This window comes from Ochotona princeps, chromosome 11, assembly GCF_030435755.1.
Source record: "Ochotona princeps isolate mOchPri1 chromosome 11, mOchPri1.hap1, whole genome shotgun sequence".
NCBI classification, from domain to species: Eukaryota; Metazoa; Chordata; class Mammalia; order Lagomorpha; family Ochotonidae; genus Ochotona; species Ochotona princeps.
The window spans coordinates 17,026,406-17,042,782 of NC_080842.1; the positions used below are offsets into that span (position 1 = coordinate 17,026,406).

The window sequence follows — 16,377 nt, forward strand, 5'->3', positions numbered from 1 at the left end:
GATGGCTGCTGTAGAGCAAAGCCTAAGAAAGGAAGATGATTCTTTTTTATAATGAAACTTACAGACTTATTAGATATGGAGGGATAAAATAAAAACCCACACATCAAAGCCAGAACACAGTATTAGATACTGGACAACACATATTTTTTATCCCTCCTGAAGAAATTCAGGTTCTGCATGGAATAAGTGATGATTATTTTGCATTTAAAAACAGCCCCTCACCAGACAACCACCTCTTGACATTACTTACTAGCTTCTTGGATCAACGTTTTTTTTTCTTAAGTGTTACCATGATAACTTACAAACTGTTTTATTTACTTTTAAGAAAGGTTGGCTTCCTCATGCAGTGTTTAATTCACCGTATTGGATTCTGACCACCTGTATTCTTCTATGCATGGACCCTGAGGCCTTATTTGGAGATTCTGGTAGGTGAGCCCAGCCACTCCTGTACCCTTGATCAAAGAGCACTCCTGTGTGGGCAAAGTGAACCTCTTCTTCCTCCAGTGGAGTTCTCAGGGAGGGAACAGCAGCCCAGAGTAACTGGTAGATGGGGTGATAGTTGCCGCAGCCATGTCACCCTGAGATCCTTCTGTCTTCATTTGAGTATTTTTCCACTTGTGCAATGGAGACTGAAAAATATTCTGTGTGAAACATCATTTTAACTCCCTTGTTCAAGACCCTATCAGGTTGATGTTCTGATTTAACTTTAAAAATTAATTTTTAACATGATCTTTTTTGGTATCATTATAGTAATGGTGATAGTTTCATCTAGTATTACAAATAGCATGATTGGATAATGTGATTAACCAATCCAGATTTAGTTATCTGAAGACATGTTTTATCTTCACATTTCAACCTACTTATTGCTTTAAGAACATCCATGCACATTATTTAGAAATTAATGTTCCATTTTCCTCAACAGCTGCAATGATGATTTGAGAGAATTTCTATAGTGTTGACAACTTCACATACCTCTCCATAGTGAGGACTTGTGCTACTTCCTACTCCATGCCTCCCCTAACTTTATGCCTGTGCATGTATTAATATTTTCAACTGGTCCTATTCTAAATTTCCTCTATAGCCTATCTTTTCCTTTTCCACACTTTTCACACTTGTCTGATACCTTCACTCTTGCATTTATTGTGAAAATAGTAGTGGAGTTACGGACAAGGTTAGGATGATAGGTCATACTGGTTTTTTTGTTTGTTTTTGATGTCAAATTCTTAACTGAAGGAATGCAATGCTACTTCTTAATGCAAGCTTGAAATACATTTTCTATTTTAGTTCTTTGAAGATGTCAAGAATAGTCAACATTTGTGGAAAACATGACAGAGATATAAGGGGGGACTTACCTGAGGTCTTGTGATGGCTCTGCTCTGATGTGAGGGGTCTCCACAGAGTGCCCAAATACTGCTCCTTCTGTGCCTAGGTGTAGCATAAACACAGATACCAGTATAAGCAAGGCCATTGAATTTCATCTCTATATTTCAAATATTCTTCAAAAAAGGGGACATGTGTAAGAGAAATAGAAGATAGTAACATCTTTCCTGGCTCTTTACCCTGACAGTGTTGATTCCTTATTAAAGTTCAGATTGAGAGTTTCTATTCTGTGGTTAAGAGAAAGGCTTTTACCCTTGCCTCAAATTTACTTCCAGGGAAGGATAAGTCATAATGTTTCAGTGTTTTGCTCCATGTTTCTATGAATAAACAGGTAATGAATACAAATGCAGAGAGCAGGTAAGTTTGGATACACAGGTTCAACAATGTGGTTAGCCATTCTTCCACATGTAGCACCTACCTTTGATAAGGCTGATCAGCAGGTGGGACAGCACATGTTGTACCATCTTGCCATTCCTAGAGTTAATCTGTAATCATGAACAACTCCAATTCATTGTATTATAGTAGTTTTCATATGGGGGTCATGCTCTCTAATAGTTTTCCCAAGCAGTTGAAGGATACTCCAACTAAACTTGTATTGACAAATTCCACCTGATTTTTCACATTCACAGGATTTCTTTAGGATTTCTATCAGCAAAGTAGAAAAATTCCCAACATGTTTTCAGAAGAGGGTGGTGATGAAACCTCTTTTCCTTGGCCTTTGGTATAAACTCAGGTAACTTCTTTGTTTTCTTGGAATCTTTCTTAAATGTGTTCCTGTAGCTTGTTTTATGAAAAAGCATGTCTCAGGCACTCCACCAGTCCTCAATATTGTTTTATTAGTGGAATGCAGCTAAAAATATAACAATTGAAGCTAACAAATCAGCTTCTGCTTAATAAGAAATATTACTTAAAATATATTACCACCTAAGGAAGCTATGATGAAATCGGTAAGAAAACATAGGTAATAATTGCTTCTTAAAATAAGTGGCTTTATAAAGAAGTAAGTTTCAACTACCAGATGACTGTCTAGAGGAAAAATGTTATCACACTCACAGACCTGAATCTTAAACTATGGAGGAAGAGATTTTACTCAACACGATGATTTCATAATCATTATGGTTCTGAGGAGAAATGAAGATTATGCTATAATAAATTCCTCAAATTACAGATTTTACTAAGAAGCTAAAAGCTGTCAAGCTGACTTCTGAGTTTCTAAATTATTTTTGCAGTGGAAAATTTTGTGACTGTTCAGAGTGGGTCAAATTGGTAGGAACCTAGAACAGGGCCAGAAATTCATCAGAAGAACTTCTACGTGGGATAGAAGCATCCCAAGATGCTTACTAATAGCTAAGCTCAATAGACACCCCGAACATGCTCTGATAATAATTATCGTAAAGAAACATGAGACATAGCAATTCCTTGGTACAAAAGTACTAGATATGTTTTGAAGTCAGAAATTAGCATTAAAATGGTAAGAATTGCATTACTGGAAAGGAGGAATAGGTGTGTCTTTTAATACTAGTTCAAAAAGACTAAGTTCCTAACATAATACATCCCAACCTCAGAAATAATTACCAAATGACAGAAAGCCATTGTATTAAAATGATACCCTAACCACATTTATAATAGCTGTGTTCACAACAGCCAAAATGTGGAATCAACCAAGGTCCATCACTGAATGGATAAAGAAAAATGATACATGTACACACACCTGGAATATTATCTAGCTATTTAAAACATTTAAATTCTGTCATTTGCATAAAAATTATGACAGCTGACAGGCATCATGCTGAGTGTGGTAAGCCTAAACTAGAAAAACAAACCACATACTTTGCTATAAGCAGGAGCTAAAATAAAAATAAATTCCATTTATCCATTTGACCATGAATAAAGTATTTTGTCGTATTTGTTTTAAATCCTGTAAAAATGCTAAATATCATATTTCTACATAGTTTTAGTGATCTGTGACATTTTAAATATCTATTTCATCATTTGAAAAAGGCAGGTAATTTTTCCTAATATGTTATTTCAAGTAAATGGAATTCATACTCCAAATCCTATCTATATTCTGCATGGTATAATTTAAACTACTCATTATTAAACTGTTGGCACCTGTATATAATTAGGTCACCAGAAATGAAGTGTGAGGAAAATAAAACAAGCATACAAAGCAATCAAGAAAGACTAAGCCACCTAGTCCTGGAAGGAAGAGGATTAGAGAAACATATATATGATTATTTTAAGGTGTTTATCTTTATACCAGGTGAGAATTCTTTCTGGGTTTCAGGGTTTCAAGGAGAGCCTCCACAATCATCAGTAATTTTTTAGGTTCATGCAGATAAATTTAGAATGAGATAAGTGGGAGCCAGCACAATCTCTCAATTGGCTAATCCTCCAACTGCAATAAGCGGCATGCTATATAGATGCTGGTTTGTGTCCTGACTGCTCTCTCTCTGTTCCAGTTCGTGGCCTGGGAAAGCAGCAAAGGGTGGCACACATCCTTGGAACCCTGCCTGGCACCCAGGTTTACAATCGTCCAGCTCTGCCTATTGCATCTATTTGGATATCTATAAAGAGATGGAGAGAAAGAAAAACCTTTTATCCACTGGTTATTGTAACTCTGCATTTCCAATACAAATGAAAGTATGGTTCATACAAGTGGGATTGTTTAATACCTACACATAGAATTTTTTACAATGTGCATTTTCAAGGTCTGTTTGGGGACCAAAATCAACAGGATACAGAAGACAATATAGAAGAGAAACACAGATTTTATGATCAAGACATAATAAATCATGAGCATCTATGATGCTAACTTCCTCCCCTGCACCTCTCGTGCCTTACAAAGAAGATCATAGAAGATCATAGAGGGATGAGGTACAGCACAAACTCATGTAGGTCAGAAATGGTACAATAATTATGTATTCATTTTCTTGAATTCTTCCTGAATATTTTAACTCTTGCTGTTAGCTTTTAATTTGCATCTTTCTCTGTCTTTTTATTTGCAGGTTTGCCTCTAGTTCTCTCCTTGTTCTTTGACAAGTACTTAAAGCCCACCTCTGCAAACAAGACTGATTCTAACAACATGGTCTTGAAGGTACCCTCAATTTTGAACAGTTACAGGCATGTAAAAATGCCTCTGCCACAACACTTCTCATTTCTCCTTAAATATAACTGGAAATGAGGTTAATCCTCTGAATTTAGAGAAACTTGTTTTGGAAAAGAAATGGAACAAGCATACTAGAAATTAATCACTGCTTTTTTTTTTATTTGAAAAAGATTTACTCCGAATGCTAAGATCACTGTTCCCCTTTAAATGAAAAACTTAAAAAGCCATTTATATAAACACATCTAGTACTTGTCTTATTTTAATAATGTTAATGGTGTTTCCTCCTCAACGTAACTTTACACAATATAACCTACACATTAGTTAGAGTAATACAGCCCATCATCACACTAGTGCAGAAAGCTGAAATCACTTTTTTGCTAACTCCTTTGGGTCAGTATTCATTACATTTGCAATGTAACACAAATGTATCTGCCCAACCTCTTTTCTTCAACTCATCTACAACTTTCTTAAAACCAATTACCTGACTATATCAACATTTTACTACCTGTAACACTTGTTTGGAACTCATTATTCTTTGAAGCTCATACATTGTTTCCATTTAATGCTATGAAAATATAAGGCACATTCCTTGTATACTTTGATTCTCCTATGCACATTACAGTGTATTGCATTAGTGAAGTAATTAGCATTGAAAAAGGTTCAACATTTCAAAAAGAAACTCCATGGAAGCTTTTTCTGACTCGCTTTCATTTTTATCCCAGTTAGCTGAAAATCTTACTGTATACTGAGGCATGCTTCCTCATTCAGCTTCCATATTAGTACAGTTATTTCTTCAGCTTTATTATTTGGCAGTGTTGTGGGAGAATAATTGCATTAAAATGTAAGTGGAAATTAATCTAAAATGCAGTGCTGATTTTATATTCCTCACTTTAAAAATATTTGGGAAATTGAATTGGCTGTAAAACCCAAATCCAAATTCCTTAGTAGAACATATGGCTCATCAGTCGCATGAATTTTACACTTTAGTGCTAATAAATACTTGTGGATTTTGATATTAAAATATTTATAATTGTCAAATGAACTAGTTTTCCCTACATATCTTTCCCCTATTTGAAAACAATGTCAAGATATGATTGTAGATATTTTTATCAAGTATTTTCTATATCCAATTAGCTCCACTACCCTTTGCCTGGGCTGCTTCTGTTACTTGTGACAATTACCTAAGAACATTTCATTACAATTTGCTTTATTTCTTATTCAATGTTTGGAATTACCTTGACTTCAAAGACTTTGTCCTAATCAAATTTGTATATTTAGCCTAAATCAAATCAATAATAAATTAGGATATTAATGCCCTAAGGGAATGGTCTGAATTTAATGAAACAATTATGATCCTGGGTAATGTTAATGTTGCTAGTAAAACAGGAAACAACATATTGTTAAACACTATCTAACAAGACACTTTGCCTTTGCCTCTACCTACAATGTCATGATACATGTAAAGAGCAGAATGTTGGAGTCATGACTGCAGCTAAAGGACTATATTATAAAATACAGGGTACAATGGGAGTGATGGGGGAAAGCCCTATACATTCAGAACTGTATAATGTAAAATAAGAATATAAGAAATGTATAATGCTAAAATATTCTGAATGAAAATAATAAAACTTCACCACTACTGTTACTTGAGACTGAAAATTAAGTTGCAAAATTTCTTAAATTTTTTTTCTACTTACTTTTTTAGGTAATTTAAAAATTTCCTTTGTAATCAAAGGCTTAAAAGAAGAATTCAGAAAATCACAATTAAAACCACAATAGTCCATCAAGAAAATGGGCAAAGGTGGTCCTGCACAGCAGCCTAGTGACAAAGTCTTCACTGATTTATGTCCCAGCTGCCCCACTTCCCATCCAGCTTCCTGCTTGTGGCCTGGGAAAGCAATCGAGGACAGCCCAAAGCCTTGGGACCCTGCACCCACTGGGAGACCTGGAAGAGGCTCTGGCTGTTGTGGCTACTTGGAGTGAATCAGCAGATGCTTCTCTCCGTGCATCTGACTTTCCAATAAATAAATACATAAACCTTAAGGGAAAAAATGGGCATGGGCTATGAACAATAATCAAATGAAAGGATGCTTAAATTCATATAAAAGTTTTAAGGTAATCACAAAAGCATTAAACCTACACTATTATAAAATTCCAATCAATTTGAATACTATTCCAATGTTTTTCAAAATCTGGCTTATTTTCATAATCCAACATAAAATCTTAGGGAATGTACTCTTGGATGAAAAATCATGACATTTTATCCACGTCTAAAGATTTCTGAAACATAATAGACATTCTGGTATAATACAAAATTCACAAAAACTGCGAAAGTAACTCAACCATGACAAGATGGCTTTAGAATAGATTGGACTAAATAAAAAGCAATCCAGCACTGAAAAATGAGTACTATGTGATCTTGGCCTTGTGTCACTTGTAAACAAGTCAGCCTCCCACATATAGAGCTAACCAAGATTTTGGGTCAGGGTTAGAGAGAGAGGATGAGGGGAGAAAGACAGAAATATCATTGCTCAAAGAGTAGAAGTTTCAGTTAGATTCCAGAGGTAAGCTTCTGGGACATCTTGCACCTGTATACTGACTAGTTAAAAGTGACTATCTTAAATTTTTTTTAAAGACTTATTTATTTTTATTACAAAGTCAGATATACAGAGAGGAGAGACAGAGAGGAAGAGCTTCCGTCCAATGATTCACTCCCAAGTGACCACAACGGTCGGTGTTGTGCCGATCTGAAGCCGGGAAGCAGGAACCTCTTCCAGGTCTCCCAGGCGGGTGCAGGGTCCCAAGGCTTTGGGCTGTCCTCGACTGCTTTCCCAGGCCACAAGCAGAGAGCTGGATGGGAAGTGTAACTGCTGGGATTAGAACTGGTGCCCATATGGGATCCCGGGGCGTTCAAGGCGAGGACCTTAACAGCTAGGCCACGTCGCCGGGCCCTGTATTTTAAAATTTTTAAGATAAGAGCTTATAAAGTATACTAACCATAAACAATAATTTGGTACTATGATGGATGTGTTACATTTTTATTGCATATCTATGTAATAAATTTTGGCTTTGTACCCCATAAGTGTCCACGACTACCATAAATTGAAAATGAAGATAATTTTAAGAATATAAGAGAAATTGAAAAAATACTTGATTAGCTAGAACATGCATTAAAATGATGCTATCTTCAAAGTGAAGTACATTTCAAAGATTTGTCACTAATAAAATTACAGTACACTATATCAGGATGAAAAATGATGCTCATGAGACCAGCTTAAGACAGCTGAACAGGAAGGAACTTCACTTACCCAAGCAACAATCACAACAAAAACCGAGGAAGGAAATCCCTGATTTCCAAGCATCTGATGGAGGGGAGACTGCAATAATGAATTTACAAGAACTATGAATAGCACAAAGACACAGACTTGCTGTTGTAGCTCCTATGCGGGTGGCAAGTAGGTAGGAGACACTATCTTGCCACAAAAATGAGTCAGAAGAATATCTACTGTCCTCACTGACTTAAAACCCAGTATATCAACTGACTGAAGTCCAGGCAACTTCTCTGCTCCAAACAGTAATATGTTGCCTTCTGCGTTCCCACCTGAGCTGTGGTAGAGCTGTTACTGAACTCTGTTCTGGCTACAGGACAGAAATGGGCATGCTTACCAACAGAAACCTCAGGAGCCTGAGACAGAGCGCAGAACCCCTGCATTCTGTAGCTGTGGGATGTCTGGACTTGAGCCGTAGAGCCATCCTCAGTTTATCTGGCACTTACCCTAAGACAGCCTGCTGCATTCTGTCATGTACCTGGGGCAATTAGTTCTAGATACATCAGAGTGTCTGAATATACCCTGTAGGACATTAGGAAGAACTTGCCTGTGTTTTTCACTCCAGACCTATACCTTCCAGTGCACAATCCTCAACAGAACTTGTAATCACCTCCACAGAATTGGAGTGCTAGAGTTAGATTTTGATACTTGAAAAAGCAAGATCAGTCCAGGTCACCCAGCAGGGTCTTGGGAAGTTCCATCCCAGATTACATTACAGTCTGGAATCCAGAGCTGTCAGTGAGCATCACTGAGGCTTGCCTGATGGAATAAGGGCACAGTATCTTCTTTGTCTCACAGTAACAAGACTATGGCTACAGCCATCACAATCTCTCATTTGATGGATACCAGATTTTCTGTCCAAACCCTCTTCAAATGTGTATGGCTACACTTCCATAAAATGTTGCCACCTAGACAACTCTGGCATTTACAGACACAACCGACATTGAGCTATTTCTTCAGTTTTGGTCAAAGTGACACTTCTGGACTCACCTAGAAGCAAAGTCACACAAGTGATCATCCCAATACTTACCATATCTCATCTATAAAAATATGTCTTCCCCACTGAAAACTACAGTATAAAGGAGGAGTTGATACACTTGTGCACAGACGTGAACACAGGAATGCAGGAACTATAAAGAATCTGCGAAACAGCACACCTTCAAAAACAAATTGTACTCCAGATTTAGAACCTGATTTGAAGGATAGCTGTTTAATGTCTGAGAAAAGGATTAACAATAATCATCCTAGGGAAATTCAGTCATATGGAAAAGAATATAGTTTACAGAAATGCAAGAAACAAGATATGATGTGAATAAAAACATTCCACAGATCACTGAAGAAATTAAAAAGAAAATAAAAGTTTCTGTAGTATGTCAAAATCTCTTGACATACAGGAAGAGTAGTATTATCAGGAACAGTAGTACATATCAGTTATCGTTCATGTAAGAAAATGAAGATAGTAAATATACACTAATGATGCATCTTATGGACTCAGTAAAACAAGATCAGAGGTAGGCTGGCACTGTAGTACAGCCTGTTCTGCTGTAGTGATGATTGCAACTCACACAGAGTGCTTATGGAAATCTTAGCTACTTTGTTTTCAGTCCATATTTCTAATGTACCTGGAAAGGTAACAGAAAATGAATCAAGTATTGGACCCAGCCACTTAGGTGGAAAACGCAAAACCCATTCCTGCCTCCTGGCTTCAGCCTAGACTGGATTGGCTATTGTGGCCCTTTGGTCACTGAAGTAGCAGAAGAAAGATTTCTCTTGCTGTTTGACTATACCCATGTCCTCCTCTCCACCCATGCTCTGACTTCCAAATAAATGCTTCAATATACTTTGAAAAATGAGCAAATTAAATGCAAAATTACTTGGCACCAAGGAATAAGAGTTACAACAGAAATGAAAGTACAAAAAAATCAGCAAAGAAAACAAAATAAGATATTTGAAAAGAATAAAAGCCACTACCCAGACTACCGAGAAACAGAAGAGGAAAAAACTCAATAAAATTAGAGATAGACGACACTGTATCTGATACCAGAAATTACAACGGTACAGAAAATCTAAGTTGTCTCATAGCAAATACACTCGATTAACACAGATGCAACTTTTCAACAAAATATTAGCAAACTGAATTCAAAACTACATCTGATGTGCCATCACAATCAATCAAGATTTATTTCTGTGATGCATTGATGGTTCAACATTTGTGAATTAATAAGAATCAAACCATATCGTGCCTGGCATGATGGCCTAGCAGCTAAAGTCCTCGCCTTGAATGCACCAGGATCCCATATAGGAGTAGGTTCGAATCCTGGCAACTCCACTTCCCATCCAGCTCCCTGTCTGTGGCCTGGGAAAGCAGTCAAAGATGGCCCAAATCCTTGGGACCCTGCACCCATGTGGGAGACCTGGAGGAAGTTCCTTGCTCCTGGCTTCAGATCGGCACAGAACCAGCCGTTGCGGCCACTTGGGGAGTGAATCATAAAATGGAAGATCTTCCTCTCTTTTTCTCCTCCTCTCTGCATATCTGGCTTTGCAATAAAAATAAATAAATCTTAAAAAAAGAATCAAACTATACGAAATAATGAAAAGACCTGATCATCTCTACCAATTCAAGGACACATTTGATAAGATTTGACATCTATAATAAAATATCCTCAACATACTAGGTACAGCAGATACATTAAGCAATGAAAAGTTATATTTTTCAAATAAACAGCAAATATGCCAAATGGGGTAAAGTTGAAACATTTCACTCAAATTTGGGGCAAAATAAAGATGTCCTCTATCAACACTTTTTTTCAATACAATATTGGAAGTGTCAGCAACAGCGATTAGAAATGGAAAGGCAACAAAGGCCATACAAATCAGAGAAAAGGAAGTGAAAATGGACATGTTTACATATGAAATGTTTTTATGTAGAGAAAACACTAAACAGTCCTCCAAAAAGCTGTTAGATTTGATAATTCCTTAAGAGCAGGATAAACATTTTTATGCACCACTGCTGATTCTGCTGTATAGCAAATCAAGAACTGTCATTCACAATAGTTATTTAAAAATGCTTAGGAATAAAGAAGAAAAAGATCTCTCAGATAAAATGAATACATCAAGAAAAAAAATCCCTGTTCATGGATTTGAATAATTTAAATATCCACATGACCTACAGCATTCTGTATGTTCAATGCCACCTGTATCAAAATATACAATATATTTACAGATCTAGAGAAAATAATCTTAAAATTGATCTACTTACTAGGTAGGACACGAAAATAAATTGCTCCTAACTAGGGTATGGAGGATTTCTCTGCACACTGCTCCTAACAGTGTTCTGTGCCTCAATTGGTGACATATGCCTTGTTAAAGCTATAAGCCAGTTTGGACTATCCCCAAATCTGCCAAGTTCAGTAAAAATTATGCTTCAACACAATAAATTGCTAAATACTAAAATGAAAATAGACACGAGACAGCTGAATAGTATCCTATAGTCATTTTAAGGTGAATAGAAGCCGGTTGTTCATAAACTAAAATTGAAATGTTAACGACGTAGTCACAGGATGTGGTTAAGAAACTGCATTTTCTAACATATCAGCCACTCAATACAATGTCAACTGTATTGTTGGACTGTAGTGTTGGAAACTGTTGTCGATGTTGTGTTGGGACTTTTAATTGGTCGGAACGATATTCTGCCAGCTCTGCCTTCAGACCCGAGTTGGTCTCCCCAAGAAACTGTTGAATTGAGCTGGACAATAAGATGCTGGACTCTATGCATGGCACATGCTTGCAATGAAAGAAATAAGACTGGATTTAAACTGTAATACTGCAATAAGGTGGAGCAATCCACCATGGGGGGAGGGCACAGGGAGGAGATGGGGGAACATCAGAGCCTATGAAACGATGTTATAAAATGAAATGCAATAAAAAATTGATCTACTGCCACAAAAGACCCACAAAAACCAAATTGATCCTAACAGAAATGATTCAAGCTTGAGGCATCAAATATATATGATTTTATAACACACTGTAAAGCTATTGTAATAAAACAGCATTTTGCTGTTATAAATGCAGGCACACAGATAACAGAATAGTATGCATAGCAAAGGAAACTGCCACTATGAAGAAGAGACCTCCAATAGAATGTGACAAAGTGTAAACTATTTATCTAACATCATTAATATGTAGTATATGAAGAAAACAAAAAATTCAATAACCAACCCACAACTGAAAAATAACTGAGCATACAACCCCTAAACTAAATGACGGTTGTCAAAAGAAAAAAATATATATGAAAAATTTTTTTAAAAGTCAGTATCACTAGGTATCAGGGAAAAGCAAATGAAAACCACCAGGAGCATCCACTCATTCCAGTTAGTAAGGCTGTTGCCGAAAGGACTGTAAAAAGTGCTGGCTGGCAGTGATGTAGGGAAAGGAAAACTCTGGTATGCTGTCAGTGGGAATACAGATTAGTAAAACCATGTAGAAAAGCAGCCTGGAGGCTGCTTAAAAGCTAGAACTACAACTGCCAAGGTATCACTATTCAAGATAGATATCCAAAAGGCATGAAATCTTTGTTCACTCTACTCAAGATAGGGACTTGGTGAAAGTAATTACTATCAGATGAATGAGTGAGGAAAATACAGTGTATATGCACAGTGGAATGTTTTATTTAGTGGAAGAGTAATCTTAGAAATTATATTTTTAAAAAGCCACAAAATTGTGTTTGTATTATTAAAAGAAAACATATAAAAGAAAGAGGAAAGAGGGTGTACAGGAAGTAGGGTGGGGTGGGAAGTATCAGTATACATTTAGTTATGCACAGATGAACTATGTGAAATTTTTTTATATAATAAACATTTCAGAATGACCAAATGCAATTAGATCTTAAGGGCCTCATTTTAAGTGAAATAGGTTAGAAATCATATTTTCTCTCAGTGCAGGAGGTTAAAACAAAACAAACACACCTCAATCAGAACACAGAATATTGACTGATGAGTAGAGGCTAGGGGAAATGAGAGATAAGAATACAGAGATTTAGAAATAAAACAAAAAGCAGGGAAAATTTGGTGTGGTTTGCTAATTGTGACAAATACATAATAGTAGTCTAACATGCTGATAGTGGAAGGTGGTTGCCAGGAATGTAAGAAATCTGTACTAAATTAGTTTTATTTGTTAAATGTAAAACTATTGTGATTTAAAGTTTTAAACATAACAATGATACTCATATTTTATAGCCTGTTTATACTATGCCTTATTCTGATTTTCTCTCTGTTTTGGGATCCAAGTTTCTCTGCTCATTAGGTTTTTCCCTGTCTATGACAAAAGAATTTTAAAAAATGAAATGTAAAAGTTCATGCAAAGAAAACAACAGAATGAAGTACATGATTCTCAGACTGAATAAGTATGTGGTTTAAAGAAATTACACCTAGGAAATGAAGCACATATAGAGACTTTTCCAGACTACTGGAGAAAAGGAAAGATGATCTAATATCTAAGAGAGTTTCATGTTCAGTAGAGACAAAAACTTCACAAGAAAGAAAATATCAAGACTCCCATTTGTTCATATACATTGATATAAAAATCTGAAGGAAATTTTTTGATATGCTGAAGCCATCAACAAATTAATATATATTGGGATCATTTCTCTAGGCTCTGTGACAGGAATATAAAGTTACTTTAACAGCAATATTAACATCTAACACCATTCAGAAAAATAGGGGTGTGAATAAACGTCATCTATAGCAAAAGCTGCAACAACTTCAAATGTACCAATGACATGCTCAATCTTTTCACCTCCGAACAGTAACCTTTTGTTTCAGAACACTGCATTAAAACATGAATCAGGTTTATGGTCAGAAAAATCACATCAATATAATTTTATAATAAACTTTTTGTCTTAATGCACAGCAGTAAGGGAGACACAGACAGGTTAATAACACGATTCAGGAGAAAACCTATTATACTAATGATGTAAATAAGGCTCTGTACACAGAAAACCCAAAAGAATCTACCAAGAATTTAATAACACTAATAACTTGTCAGAAAAAGGTTAAATGATTTTTGAGTCCTTTATAGAATGTATTAAATTTAAATAAAAGATATTGAAGAAAATTTTAAGTACATGCGGAATATAATAGTATACATAATGGTCCAATCCTAAAGTGATAGATTTTTCTCCAAACCTTGAAAAGATTTAATACAATTTTAATATTATAAATATTTTTCCTGCAATGTGACAGACTATAATTGCATATAAAAGATTAGAAAAAAAGTATTTGACCTGTTCGCCTCGAGCACCTGGTGGCTGGAGTCAGGATCTGAGCATCCCCCTGACAACCTCCCAGCTGCCGGAGGTTTGAACCCCTGGGACTTGATCGTGCCATTTCCCAATCCCGTTCACCATCCAACGAGGGCGGGGGTGTGTTGTCCTAGAGATTCAAGCCTCTGTACCTAGATATTGCAAGGAATTCTGTCTCCCCTATACCAATGTTGGGCCTACTGATGGGTGTCCCCAAATAGCTTTCCACATTGTAAAAACCTCTGAGTTCGCCGCCGGGCGGCCAGCAGGCAAAGCCTGGCACCGCTTTGTGCACTGGACAGACTGGACTAGTCTGCTATGCACACAGGTAAACCAGGATAGGGGATGGGCCTAGTGGGGATCATTGTAGGTCGCCCCGAGTAGGCCGCAGCCCCCACTGGCTGATGCAAGTGCCAAGTGGGTGCTGGGCAGAACCAACCCGGTCTGCAACACCCACTGGTTCCAGTGCAACTCAAGTCCGAAAACAGAACCAGCCCAGGAACTGCAACTACAAGCTGATTGTGACCTGACAGTGGACTCAGAACCCTAGCCAAGAAAAGACAGAGGACAGAGCGGGTCAATCAACCATCTCAGATATATGTTGGCAGCGAAAAATGGGCAAATGAAGACTCTATGATGGACAGTGTCAAGCAGTGAACTCTGCAACGACCTCATCGAACTGGGAGTGGCAAGACTGGGGTGGGGGTGTCCACCGTGGGGGAGGGACATGGGGAGGAGTGGGGGGGAATCCCAGAGCCTATGAAACTGTCACATAATGCAAAATAATTAATAAAAAAAGATTTATGGGACACCATCAATAAATAAATAAATAAAAACATAAGTTACAAGGTGATAGCAAGTTAAACCATCTGGGCTTGGAGAATCTTTTGCCTAGACTATATTATCAAATGGTAAGGATAAATTCTTATGACAAAAGGGAAATATAAAATTTTGAGAGCAGTTATACCTTATTTTGCAAATATAAGTTATTTTGCTTAACAGCACAAGATCCTTCACGTGGTTTAAATATGAACTACATAGTCTAGAGCAAAAAAAATTGAGAACCAGCATTCATAAACAAAGAATGCTCAGAGATGAATAGAATAATATCTCAGTGGCAAGAGATGAACATATTTGATAGAAAGTACAGGAAGCACATCTGAATATCAATAATAATAATAATAATCTCTAGCAGTACTAGGGAGGGCATTACAAATTATCCACAAACATTAAATTCATCTGAATTCTTTCTACTGGCCTAAACAGATCTTTGTCTCTGTGTCTCCTCTCTGTATATTTGTCTTTCCAATAAAATTCACTAAAAAAAAAAAAAAGTGAAACAGCTACAACAAAAACTCTAACATATTTAACAGGTAGCAGTAACCTCATTAGACATCATCTTAATTGGAAAGCTATTTTATCTCTTCAGAGATAAATGACTTTTTTACCTCAACATTTGGATTGGTGAAATGAACCGCATTCCACAACTATACAAACCACTTGGACAGAACCCTTGGAATACGTTACACTTCGAGACTCTGGGTTGATATGAGCTGGCAGTATCTCATCCCTGGGTACTGGGATGTTTGTAAAGTCATGTGTGGCCTCCCCCTTTGTCTCTCCTCTTCTCCCAGAAACAACAAGAACAAATAACAAAATTGGAAACAATGAGTTCACCTAATTTTCCCTAAACCTTGATCCTTCCCACCCTGATCAATCATGTAATCATTATGAAAATAAAATTAAAAATATTAATAAAAAGACCAAAACCACATTAATTAAGAATTATCAACTAATCTTTGATTTCTCAGTTGGATATTTAAAAGAAGCCTAACAATGACATGTAAATTACCAGGCAAACTCCTTTGGTATTTGTGTACGTATGTGGAAAAATAAATATCAAAATTATTAATGGGCAAAAGATACAGTGATTCTCTAAGTAAGCACAGTACTTGATATAGACAGATTTGAAAAATTTATTCTGTAGTTAAAATATCTTTATATTATCCAGCTGAATTTCCTATGCATGACATGTAAGATCTAGAGTCATGACACAAGCCTATAAATTCTATGCGGTGAATGGAACCAGCAGATTTTCTGTCAGAAGTGTGGGATGGGTTGGGGGCATACTTGGCTCATATTTGCTGCATTCCACCTCCAGCACATCAAGTGCCTTGGCTTCTCGGAGCTTCAACATGCTTGGCACATGAAACTGGCAAATGCCTTGCCACCTAGTGAATAACCTGGGACTGTCCTGCCTG

The 16,377-nt window shown here is 36.6% G+C and overlaps 1 protein-coding gene across 2 annotated transcripts in view; it reads right to left on the reverse strand.

The window, feature by feature from the left end:
* SGCZ (sarcoglycan zeta) overlaps positions 1 to 16,377 on the reverse strand; it is a 1,025,749-nt gene that overhangs the window by 33,567 nt on the left and 975,805 nt on the right. For both annotated transcript variants that reach the window (XM_058669862.1, XM_058669863.1), the window contains exon 7: positions 1,353 to 1,425. In XM_058669862.1, the coding sequence (XP_058525845.1) occupies positions 1,353 to 1,425 (73 nt within the window). The remainder of the gene's footprint in view (positions 1 to 1,352; positions 1,426 to 16,377) is intronic.